Source organism: Oncorhynchus masou, chromosome 22 (genome assembly GCF_036934945.1).
Source record: "Oncorhynchus masou masou isolate Uvic2021 chromosome 22, UVic_Omas_1.1, whole genome shotgun sequence".
Taxonomy (NCBI): domain Eukaryota; kingdom Metazoa; phylum Chordata; class Actinopteri; order Salmoniformes; family Salmonidae; genus Oncorhynchus; species Oncorhynchus masou.
This window is the reverse complement of record NC_088233.1, coordinates 6,526,792-6,539,040: the sequence shown is the minus strand read 5'-3', so window position 1 is coordinate 6,539,040 and position 12,249 is coordinate 6,526,792. Positions and strand designations below refer to the sequence as shown.

Here is a 12,249-nt window from a genome sequence, read left to right as displayed (position 1 = left end):
AGAGAGGAGGACGTGGAAGGAGAGAGGAGGGGACGTGGAAGGAGAGAGGAGGACGTGAAAGGAGAGAGGAGGACGTGAAAGGCCGACATAGGAGGACGTGGAAGGAGAGAGGAGGATGTGGAAGGAGAGAGGAGGACGTGGAAGGAGAGAGGAGGACGTGGAAGGTCCGACATAGGAGGACGTGGAAGGCCGACATAGGGGGACGTGGAAGGTTTGACATAGGAGGACGTGGAAGGAGAGAGGAGGACGTGGAAGGAGAGAGAAGGACATGGAAGGAGAGAGAAGGACGTGGAAGGAGAGAGAAGGACGTGGAAGGAGAGAGGAGGACGTGGAAGGAGAGAGGAGGACGTGGAAGGAGAGAGGAGGACGTGGAAGGAGAGAGGAGGACGTGGAAGGAGAGAGGAGGACGTGGAAGGAGAGAGGAGGACGTGAAAGGAGAGAGGAGGACGTGAAAGGCCGACATAGGAGGACGTGGAAGGAGAGAGGAGGATGTGGAAGGAGAGAGGAGGACGTGGAAGGAGAGAGGAGGACGTGGAAGGCAGACATAGGAGGACGTGGAAGGAGAGAGGAGGACGTGGAAGGTCCGACATAGGAGGACGTGGAAGGCAGACATAGGAGGACGTGGAAGGAGAGAGGAGGACGTGGAAGGTCCGACATAGGAGGACGTGGAAGGCAGACATAGGAGGACGTGGAAGGCAGACATAGGAGGACGTGGAAGGTTCGACATAGGAGGACGTGGAAGGTTCGACATAGGAGGACGTGGAAGGCAGACATAGAAGGACGTGGAAGGATTGAGACGCAGCCCAAAGATGATTTCTCTAGTTTAAACAGACAGATTTGGATGGGGATTTGTTTTATTTTTCGTGACTTGGATTGATGCACAGGTGCATCAATAGACTCTTAAGGAAACCCTAACCTACGATGTTAGTTTACTTCCTGAATTGACTGATTTGAACTATGACCCAACACACAGAGATAAGATCTGGAGGTACAGTGGAAGGCCTTCACAGTGGACAAGAGGCAGGTGGTACTACTCACAGGCCACTCTTCTGGTAAGGGCAGTAGAGTCCAGTGTTGCCTCCTGGGTAGAAGAGCCAGTTGTAGTTTTGGGGTCCGCCCTCGAAGTTGTCTGAGACTACAGGAGGGTTGTTGAGCGAGCTGCCATCGATGATCAGGTCATCAATCACCCACACCTCCTCTTTCTTACCTACAGGAGACATATATAACCAGTCAGACATACAGTATGTCCCCACCATATCCCACTGGGCAAAAAACACTGGTTGAATCAACGTTGTTTCCATGACATTTTCAACCAAGAAATTCAATGTGATGACGTTGAATCAACGTGAAAAACTGACTGGATTTGCAAAATCACAACTTTTAACCTAAATGACCAGTACTCCTTAATGTTTTCTGTTGTGTTGCTATTTTCTATTTACAAATGTTCTTACTTTTTAACTCTGCATTGTTGGTTAAAGGCATGTAAAAGTAAACATTTCACGGTAATGTCTACACCTGTTGTATTCGGCAGCATGTGACAAATAAAATGGTATTTTAGTTTATTTGACAGAGTGACAACTCAACCAAATAGTAAATCAAAACTAGACGTTTACGGTACCCCAGTGGGATGTGATGATTTTGAGAATGTGTGTTAAAGGGTCTACTGCACTACCAAGTATGTGTGTGTGTGTGTGTGTGTGTGTGTGTCTTTCTGTCTGTGTATGTGTCTCTGTGTGTGTGTGTGTGTGTGTGTGTGTGTGTGTCTCTGTGTGTATCTTTCTCTCTCTCTGTGTGTGTGTGTGTGTGTGTGTGTGTGTGTGTGTGTGTGTGTGTGTGTGTGTGTGTGTGTATGTGTCTCTTTGTGTGTGTGTATGTGTGTCTCTTTGTGTGTGTGTATGTGTGTGTGTCTCTGTGTGTGTGTGTGTCTCTTTGTGTGTGTGTGTGTCCCTGTATACTCTACTCACCACTGTTGTAGGGCTGCCAGAGCCTGAAGCGGGTAGCGTTGGTCTGGGCCCTGGCAGGCAGAGGGAGGTGTAGGAACAGTGTGTCGGTCGAGGTGGGGAAGTAGAACTCATCTAACAGCAACCAGCTGATTCCTCCGTTCACTGAGTACTGCAGCAGCACCGAGTGGGACCGTTCTGGGACGCCTGGGGAACAGAACACCCAGAGTCAACATGCTGTACAACAAATCTATAAAAACACAAAACAAGAGGCCTCCCGGGTGGTGCAGTGGTCTAAGGCAGAGACTCTGGGTTCGAGCCCAGGCTGCCGGCCGCGACCGGGAGGTCCATGGGGCAACGCATAATTGGCCTAGCATCGTCCGGGTTAGGGAGGGTTTGGCCGGCAGGGATGTCCTTGTCCCATCTTGCACCAGCGACTCCTGTGGCGGGCCGGGTGCAGTGCATGCTAACAAGTTCGCCAGGTGCACAGTGTTTCCTCCGACACATTGGTGCGGCTGGCTTCCGGGTTGGATGCGCGCTGTGTTAAGAAGCAGTGCTGCTGGTTGGGTTGTGTATCGGAGGACGCATGACTTTCAACCTTCGTCTCTCCCGAGCCCGTACGGGAGTTGTAGTGATGAGACAAGATAGTAGCTACTAAACAATTGGGTACCATGAAATTGGGGAGAAAAAGGGGTAAAAAAACCAAACACAAAACAACACTACTTCATACACGTGCTGTACAGCATGTATGATAACTGCAAGCGGATAGAGACAGAATGTGTGTGAAATCGAGTGACCTACCCTTAGTGATGAACTTGAAGGAGAACTGGATGTAAAGTGTGCTGGTACAGTCCAGGTCCCTAGACACCAACATACGTAGACCTTCCTACAAAATCCAGGAAAACAGAAAGAGAAATTAAGATTTTTTATAATCAATGAGAAAGTACACTTACTGAATCTTCTAGGGAAAATGCTGTGTATGTACTGTCAAAGCTCTACTCTGTTCCGACACCCCATTGGTGAAACCAGCTTCTCCCCCTGAAGCCAGGACAGCAGAGACCCTTCCCATCTTCCCCCTGAAGCTAGGACAGCAGAGTCCCTGACCGTCTTCCCCCTGACACTAGGACAGCAGAGTCCCTGTCCATCTTCCCCCTGACACTAGGACAGCAGAGTCCCTGACCGTCTTCCCCCTGAAGGCAGGACAGCAGAGTCCCTGACCGTCTTCCCCCTGACACTAGGACAGCAGAGTCCCTGTCCATCTTCCCCCTGACACTAGGACAGCAGAGTCCCTGTCCATCTTCCCCCTGACACTAGGACAGCAGAGTCCCTGACCATCTTCCCCCTGAAGGCAGGACAGCAGAGTCCCTGTCCATCTTCCCCCTGACACTAGGACAGCAGAGTCCCTGACCATCTTCCCCCTGAAGCTAGGACAGCAGAGTCCCCTGTCCATCTTCCCCCTGGAGCGAGGACAGCAGAGTCCCTGACCGTCTTCCCCCTGAAGGCAGGACAGCAGAGTCCCTGACCATCTTCCCCCTGAAGCTAGGACAGCAGAGTCCCCTGTCCATCTTCCCCCTGGAGCGAGGACAGCAGAGTCCCCTGTCCATCTTCCCCTGAAGGCAGGACAGCAGAGTCCCTGACCGTCTTCCCCCTGAAGCTAGGACAGCAGAGTCCCTGTCCATCTTCCCCCTGGAGCTAGGACAGCAGAGTCCCTGTCCATCTTCCCCCTGAAGCTAGGACAGCAGAGTCCCTGTCCATCTTCCCCCTGATGCTAGAACAGCAGAGTCCCTGTCCACCTTCCCCTGAAGCTAGGACAGCAGAGTCCCCTGCCCATCTTCCCCCTGAAGGCAGGACAGCAGAGTCCCCTGCCCATCTTCCCCTGATGCTAGGACAGCAGAGTCCCTGTCCATCTTCCCCTGAAGCTAGGACAGCAGAGTCCCCTGCCCATCTTCTCCCTGAAGCTAGGACAGCAGAGTCCCTGTCCATCTTCCCCCTGATACTAGGACAGCAGAGTCCCTGACCGTCTTCCCCCTGAAGCTAGGACAGCAGAGTCCCTGTCCATCTTCCCCCTGGAGCTAGGACAGCAGAGTCCCTGTCCATCTTCCCCCTGGAGCTAGGACAGCAGAGTCCCTGTCCATCTTCTCCCTGATGCTTGGACAGCAGAGTCCCTGTCCATCTTCCCCCTGAAGCTAGGACAGCAGAGTCCCTGTCCATCTTCCCCCTGATGCTAGAACAGCAGAGTCCCTGTCCATCTTCCCCCTGAAGCTAGGACAGCAGAGTCCCCTGCCCATCTTCCCCCTGAAGGCAGGACAGCAGAGTCCCCTGCCCATCTTCCCCCTGATGCTAGGACAGCAGAGTCCCTGTCCATCTTCCCCCTGAAGCTAGGACAGCAGAGTCCCCTGCCCATCTTCTCCCTGAAGCTAGGACAGCAGAGTCCCTGTCCATCTTCCCCCTGATACTAGGACAGCAGAGTCCCTGTCCATCTTCCCCCTGAAGCTAGGACAGCAGAGTCCCTGCCCGTCTTCCCCCTGAAGCTAGGACAGCAGAGTCCCTGTCCATCTTCCCCCTGGAGCTAGGACAGCAGAGTCCCTGTCCATCTTCCCCCTGATGCTAGGACAGCAGAGTCCCTGTCCATCTCAAATAAAATCAAAACAAATTTTATTTGTCACATACACATGGTTAGCAGATGTTAATGCGAGTGTAGCGAAATGCTTGTGCTTCTAGTTCCGACAATGCAGTAATAACCAACAAGTAATCTAACTAACAATTCCTAATCTACTGTCTTATACACAGTGTAAGGAGATAAAGAATATGTACATAAGGATATATGAGTGAGTGATGGTACAGAGCAGCATAGGCAAGATACAGTAGATGGTATCGAGTACAGTATATACATGTGAGATGAGTATGTAAACAAAGTGGCATAGTTAAAGTGGCTAGTGATACATGTATTACATAAGGATGCAGTCGATTATATAGAGTACAGTATATAGGTATGCATATGAGATGAATAATGTAGGGTAAGTAACATTATATAAGGTAGCATTGTTTAAAGTGGCTAGTGATATATTTACAACATTTACCCATCAATTCCCATTATTAAAGTGGCTGGAGTTGAGTCAGTGTCAGTGTGTAGGCAGCAGCCACTCAATGTTAGTGGTGGCTGTTTAACAGTCTGATGGCCTTGAGATAGAAGCTGTTTTTCAGTCTCTCGGTCCCAGCTTTGATGCACCTGTACTGACCTTGCCTTCTGGATGATAGCGGGGTGAACAGGCAGTGGCTCGGGTGGTAGATGTCCTTGATGATCTTTATGGCCTTCCTGTAACATCGGGTGGTGTAGGTGTCCTGGAGGGCAGGTAGTTTGCCCCCGATGATGCGTTGTGCAGACCTCACTACCCTCTGGAGAGCCTTACGGTTGAGGGCGGAGCAGTTGCCGTACCAGGCGGTGATACAGCCCGCCAGGATGCTCTCGATTGTGCCTCTGTAGAAGTTTGTGAGTGCTTTTGGTGACAAGCCGAATTTCTTCAGCCTCCTGAGGTTGAGGATCAGCGGGGAGGAGATGTTGTTATCTACCCTCACCACCTGGGGGCGGCCCGTCAGGAAGTCCAGTACCCAGTTGCACAGGGCGGGGTCGAGACCCAGGGTCTCGAGCTTGATGACGAGCTTGGAGGGTACTATGGTGTTGAATGCTGAGCTGTAGTCGATGAACAGCATTCTCACATAGGTATTCCTCTTGTCCAGATGGGTTAGGGCAGTGTGCAGTGTGGTTGAGATTGCATCGTCTGTGGACCTATTTGAGCGGTAAGCAAATTGGAGTGGGTCTAGGGAGTCAGGTAGGGTGGAGGTGATATGGTCCTTGACTAGTCTCTCAAAGCACTTCATGATGACGGAAGTGAGTGCTACGGGGCGGTAGTCGTTTAGCTCAGTTACCTTAGCTTTCTTGGGAACAGGAACGATGGTGGCCCTCTTGAAGCATGTGGGAACAGCAGACTGGTATAGGGATTGATTGAATATGTCCGTAAACACACCAGCCAGCTGGTCTGCGCATGCTCTGAGGGCGCGGCTGGGGATGCCGTCTGGGCCTGCAGCCTTGCGAGGGTTAACACGTTTAAATGTTTTACTCACCTCGGCTGCAGTGAAGGAGAGACCGCATTTTTCCGTTGCAGGCAGTGTCAGTGGCACTGTATTGTCCTCAAAGCGGGCAAAAAAGTTATTTAGTCTGCCTGGGAGTAAGACATCCTGGTCCGTGACTGGGCTGGATTTCTTCCTGTAGTCCGTGATTGACTGTAGACCCTGCCACATGCCTCTTGTGTCTGAGCCGTTGAATTGGGATTCTACTTTGTCTCTGTACTGACGCTTAGCTTGTTTGATAGCCTTACAGAGTGAATAGCTGCATTGATTGTATTCAGTCATGTTACCAGACACCTTGCCCTGATTGAAAGCAGTGGTTCGTGCTTTCAGTTTCACAAGAATGCTGCCGTCAATCCAAGGTTTCTGGTTAGGGAATGTTTTAATCGTTGCTATGGGAACGACATCTTCAACGCACGTTCTAATGAACTCGCACACCGAATCAGCGTATTCGTCAATGTTGTTATTAGACGCAATACGAAACATGTCCCAGTCCACGTGATGGAAGCAGTCTTGGAGTGTGGAGTCAGCTTGGTCGGACCAGCGTTGGACAGACCTCAGCGTGGGAGCTTCTTTTTTTTAGCTTTTGTCTGTAGGCAGGTATCAGCAAAATGGAGTTGTGGTCAGATTTTCCGAAAGGGAGGCGGGGCAGTGCCTTATATGCGTCGCGGAAGTTAGAGTAACAGTGAAGCTGCTGTCCTAGCTTCCCCCTGAAGCTAGGACAGCAGAGTACCTGACCAGTCTCCCCCCTGATGCTAGGACAGCAGAATCCCTGCCCATCTTCCCCCTGACACTAGGACAGCAGAGTCCCTACCCGTCTTCCCCCTGATGCTAAGACAGCAGAGTCCCCTCCCCTCTTCTGAAAACATCTGAAAGAGTATCTTTAAGGAGACATCCCAGTCATTCTTGTTCCACCACATCATCACTAGTCTTTCCCTACTAGCACTGACTTCAGTGATAACTACTTTATATTTATATATTCTTCATTTCATTATGTTACTTTAGATTGCGTGTATTGTTAGATATTACTTGTTAGGTATCACAGCACTGTCGGAGCTAGAAAACACAAGCATTTTGCTACACCCGCAATAACATCTGCTTAAACACGTGTATGTGACAAATAAAATGTGATTTTTTTTGAGGGGGGGGGGGGATTGGATTTGAGGATCATGTACTTACTATGACTGTGATATGTGGTTGTTCTCATCTTAGCTATATTAAGATGGATGCCATGTAGCATCTCCTAAGTGACTAAAATGTCCAAACGTTTGAGTGTGTGGATGCACGCATCTTCTCTCTCCTCTCTCTAGGTCTCCTCTAGGACTTTCAGACAGATGTGTCCCTAGTTTGATCGTCGTTATTTATCACGTAAAACCAGTGTGTGTCCGGTGTACAGTACAGTATACCTACCCCTTTGAAGATGAGTGCGGTGCCAGATTTGAGGGGCTCCCCGCTGAGCGTCCCCCTCTCAGCCCCGTACACCTCGGGCCACTGCTCCGCCGCCAGGTTCTCGTTGAAGTCTTCTCTCAGGATGGAGGGGAGGGGGGCCAGGGGCACGCAGTGGGCCCCGCCGTAACCATGGTCACACCTGAGAGAGAGAGAGAGAGAGAGAGAGAGAGAGATAGACAGAGAGAGAGAGACAGAGAGAGAGAGACAGAGAGAGAGAGAGAGAGAGAGGGAAACAGAGAGACAGAGACAGAGAGAGAGAGACAGACAGAGAGAGAGAGACAGACAGAGAGAGAGAGAGAGACAGAGAGAGAGATCTTTCATGCCAACAACCCTTCACCCTCATGAAACATACTAACCCATTGCTGTACCAACACCAATAGTCTTGGCTGAGGAAGGCGGCTTCAAGCATCTTGTTTTTGGTAACTTGTACTTGTAAATTGTGTAAATGCCTCTCGTGAAAGAAGCCTCAGCCTCCCAATGAAAATGAAGGTAAATAAAAAAAATAAGAAAATTAAAAACATACAGAGTGCCGTATAGTGTGTGTGTCTGTCTGTGTGTGTAACTCACACACAGCGTCCGTTGTCACAGAGTCCGTGTCCAGAGCACATCCAGGGACAGCCAGGGGCCAGCAGCACATTGTCCAAGGCCCAGCCATCAGCTCCGGGGATGAAGTGAGGCTGGATCCATCTGAACCGTGTTCTGGGAGAACTGAAAACATTTGGAAAGGTGAGTCACGACAAGAACTCTCTCCATGATAAAAATAAAGAAAATGTGCTGTATACATTATCTCAAGTTTAAAACATGATGTGGCATATTTTTATTTTTTTTATTTTTTGGGGGGGGTCTTAACAAGGACACACAGATTGGACCAGGGTCACAAGGTCGTACGTACTTGGCAGCGCTGGGCAGATACACCGTAACCCTCCTCCAACGGGTGTACCGCGTAGCGGTGTACACAGAGTTCATAGTGTAGCCAGTACAGCCAATGGCAGGGGGCACACACTCTGGGGTGAGCAGGGCCCAGTGGCGCCCGCAGTCTGTAGGGTGGCATCATGTTGTATTTACTTTCAGAAATTAACATTAACACACATATACATATACTGCCTTATAATACCCATGTAATGCCTTATAATGCCCATGTAATGCCTTATAAAACCCATGTAATGCCTTATAATACCCATTTAATGCCTTATAATACACACGTAATGACATTATAATGCCTTATAATACCCATTTAATGCCTTATAATGCCTTATAATACCAATGTAATGCCTTATAATGTCTTATAATACCAATGTAATGCCTTATAATGCCTTATAATACCAATGTAATGCCTTATAATGCCTTATAATACCCATGTAATGCCTTATAATACCCATGTAATGCCTTATAATACCCATTTAATGCCTTATAATGCCTTATAATACCAATGTAATGCCTTATAATGCCTTATAATACCAATGTAATGCCTTATAATACCCATGTAATGCCTTATAATACCCATGTAATGCCTTATAATGCCTTATAATACCCATTTAATGCCTTATAATGCCTTATAATACCCATTTAATGCCTTATAATGCCTTATAATACAAATGTAATGCCTTATAATGCCTTATAATACCAATGTAATGCCTTATAATGCCTTATAAAACCAATGTAATGCCTTATAATGCCTTATAATACCAATGTAATGCCTTATAATGCCTTATAATGCCCATGTAATGCCTTATAATGCCCTATAATGCCTTATAATACCCATTTAATGCCTTATAATACACATGTAATGCCTTATAAAACACACGTAATGCCTTATAATGCCTTATAATACCCATGTAATGCCTTATAATTCCTTATAAAACACACGTAATGCCTTATAATGCCTTATAATACCCATTTAATGCTGTATAATGCCTTATAATACCAATGTAATGCCTTATAATGCCTTATAATACCAATGTAATGCCTTATAATGCCTTATAATACCAATGTAATGCCTTATAATACCCATGTAATGCCTTATAATACCCATGTAATGCCCTATAATGCCTTATAATACCCATTTAATGCCTTATAATGCCTTATAATACCAATGTAATGCCTTATAATGCCTTATAATACCAATGTAATGCCTTATAATGCCTTATAATACCAATGTAATGCCTTATAATGCCTTATAATACCAATGTAATGCCTTATAATGCCTTTTAATACCAATGTAATGCCTTATAATGCCTTATAATACCAATGTAATGCCTTATAATGCCTTATAATGCCCATGTAATGCCTTATAATGCACATGTAATGCCTTATAATGCCTTATAATGCCTTATAATACCCATTTAATGCCTTATAATACACATGTAATGCCTTATAATACCCATGTAATGCCTTATAATGCCTTATAATGCCCATGTAATGCCTTATAATGCCTTATAATGCCTTATAATACCCATGTAATGCCTTATAATACACATGTAATGCCTTATAATACCCATGTAATGCCTTATAATGCCTTATAATACCCATTTAATGCCTTATAATGCCTTATAATACCAATGTAATGCCTTATAATGCCTTATAATACCAATGTAATGCCTTATAATGCCTTATAATACCAATGTAATGCCTTATAATGCCTTATAATACCCATGTAATGCCTTATAATGCCTTATAAAACACACGTAATGCCTTATAATGCCTTATAATACCCATGTAATGCCTTATAATGCCGTATAAAACACACGTAATGCCTTATAATGCCTTATAAAACACATGTAATGCCTTATAATGCCTTATAAAACACACGTAATGCCTTATAATGCCTTATAATACCCATGTAATGCCTTATAATGCCTTATAAAACACACGTAATGCCTTATAATGCCTTATAATACCCATGTAATGCCTTATAATGCCTTATAAAACACACGTAATGCCTTATAATGCCTTATAAAACACATGTAATGCCTTATAATGCCTTATAAAACACACGTAATGCCTTATAATGCCTTATAATACCCATGTAATGCCTTATAATGCCTTATAAAACACATGTAATGCCTTATAATGCCTTATAAAACACATGTAATGCCTTATAATGCCTTATAAAACACACGTAATGCCTTATAATGCCTTATAATACCCATGTAATACACATACAATGCCTTATAAAACACATGTAATGCCTTATAATGCCTTATAATATACATATGCCTTATAAAACACTTATAATGCGTTATAATACTCATGTAATACCTTATAATGCCTTATAAAACACATATAATGCGTTATGATACATGTATAGTTTCTAAAGGCTGATTCAGGGCGGTACAGAGTGTGATACCTGTGGAATACTCCAGCCTGACACCATGAGAGGACGTGACTGTCTTACTGCAACCCATAGACAGGTCAAACTGCAGGAAGGAAGAGCCAGACACCTCAAAGTCCCAGCTCTCTGCGTACCGTGGCTTCTCTGGAGAGGCAGAGAGAGAGAGTTGTCATTTATAACGGCAGGTAGACTAGTGGTTAGAGTGGAGGGGCGGCAGGTAGACTAGTGGTTAGAGTGGAGGGGTGGCAGGTAGCCTGGTGGTTAGAGTAGAGGGGCGGCAGGGTAGCCTAGTGGTTAGAGTGGAGGGGTGGCAGGTAGCCTAGTGGTTGGAGTGGAGGGGCGACAGGGTAGCCTAGTGGTTAGAGTGGAGGGGCGGCAGGTAGACTAGTGGTTAGAGTGGAGGGGTGGCAAGTAGACTAGTGGTTAGAGTGGAGTGGCGGCAGGTAGACTAGTGGTTAGAGTGTTGGACTAGTAACCAAAACGTTGCAAGATCGAATCCCCCGAGCTGACAAGGTAAACATCTGTCGTTCTGCCCCTGAACAAGGCAGTTCACCCCACTGTTCCTGGACCGTCATTGAAAATAAGATTTTGTTCTTAACTGACTTGCCTAGTTAAATAAAGTGAATTACACTGAATGCCTACAGTGACATGCTTACTTACTGGCTCTAACCAATAGTGCAATTTTAACGTAAAAAATAGGTATTAGGTGAACAATAGATAAGTAACAAAATAAAAAACAACAGTAAAAAGACAGTGAATAAGGCTATATACAGTAGAGAGGCTATATACAGTAGAGAGGCTATATACAGTCGAGAGGCTATATACAGTCGAGAGGCTATATACAGTAGAGAGGCTATATACAGTAGAGAGGCTGTATACAGTAGAGAGGCTATATACAGTAGAGAGGCTATATACAGTAGAGAGGCTATATACAGTAGAGAGGATATATACAGTAGAGAGGCTATATACAGTAGAGAGGCTTTATACAGTAGAGAGGCTATATACAGTAGAGAGGCTATATACAGTAGAGAGGATATATACAGTAGAGAGGCTATATACAGTAGAGAGGCTTTATACAGTAGAGAGGTTATATACAGTAGAGAGGTTATATACAGTAGAAAGATTATATACAGTAGAGAGGCTATATACAGTAGAGAGGCTTTATACAGTAGAGAGGTTATATACAGTAGAGAGGCTTTATACAGTAGAGAGGCTATATACAGTAGAGAGGCTATATACAGTAGAGAGGCTATATAAAGTAGAGAGGCTATATACAGTAGAGAGGCTATATACAGTAGAGAGGCTATATACAGTAGAGAGGCTTTATACAGTAGAGAGACTTTATACAGTAGAGAGGCTTTATACAGTAGAGAGGCTATATACAGTAGAGAGGCTATATACAGT

At 46.0% G+C, this 12,249-nt stretch overlaps 1 protein-coding gene across 1 annotated transcript in view; it reads right to left on the bottom strand.

Moving 5' to 3' along the window:
• The window catches only part of LOC135509782 (reelin-like), a 71,374-nt gene that overhangs the window by 50,295 nt on the left and 8,830 nt on the right, over positions 1 to 12,249 (bottom strand). Inside the window, exons 7-13 of the mRNA XM_064930681.1 lie at positions 10,861 to 10,989; positions 8,407 to 8,551; positions 8,082 to 8,222; positions 7,476 to 7,653; positions 2,742 to 2,826; positions 1,965 to 2,147; positions 1,039 to 1,207 (exon numbers count right to left, since the gene is read on the bottom strand). Of these exons, the coding sequence (XP_064786753.1) occupies positions 1,039 to 1,207; positions 1,965 to 2,147; positions 2,742 to 2,826; positions 7,476 to 7,653; positions 8,082 to 8,222; positions 8,407 to 8,551; positions 10,861 to 10,989 (1,030 nt within the window). The remainder of the gene's footprint in view (positions 1 to 1,038; positions 1,208 to 1,964; positions 2,148 to 2,741; positions 2,827 to 7,475; positions 7,654 to 8,081; positions 8,223 to 8,406; positions 8,552 to 10,860; positions 10,990 to 12,249) is intronic.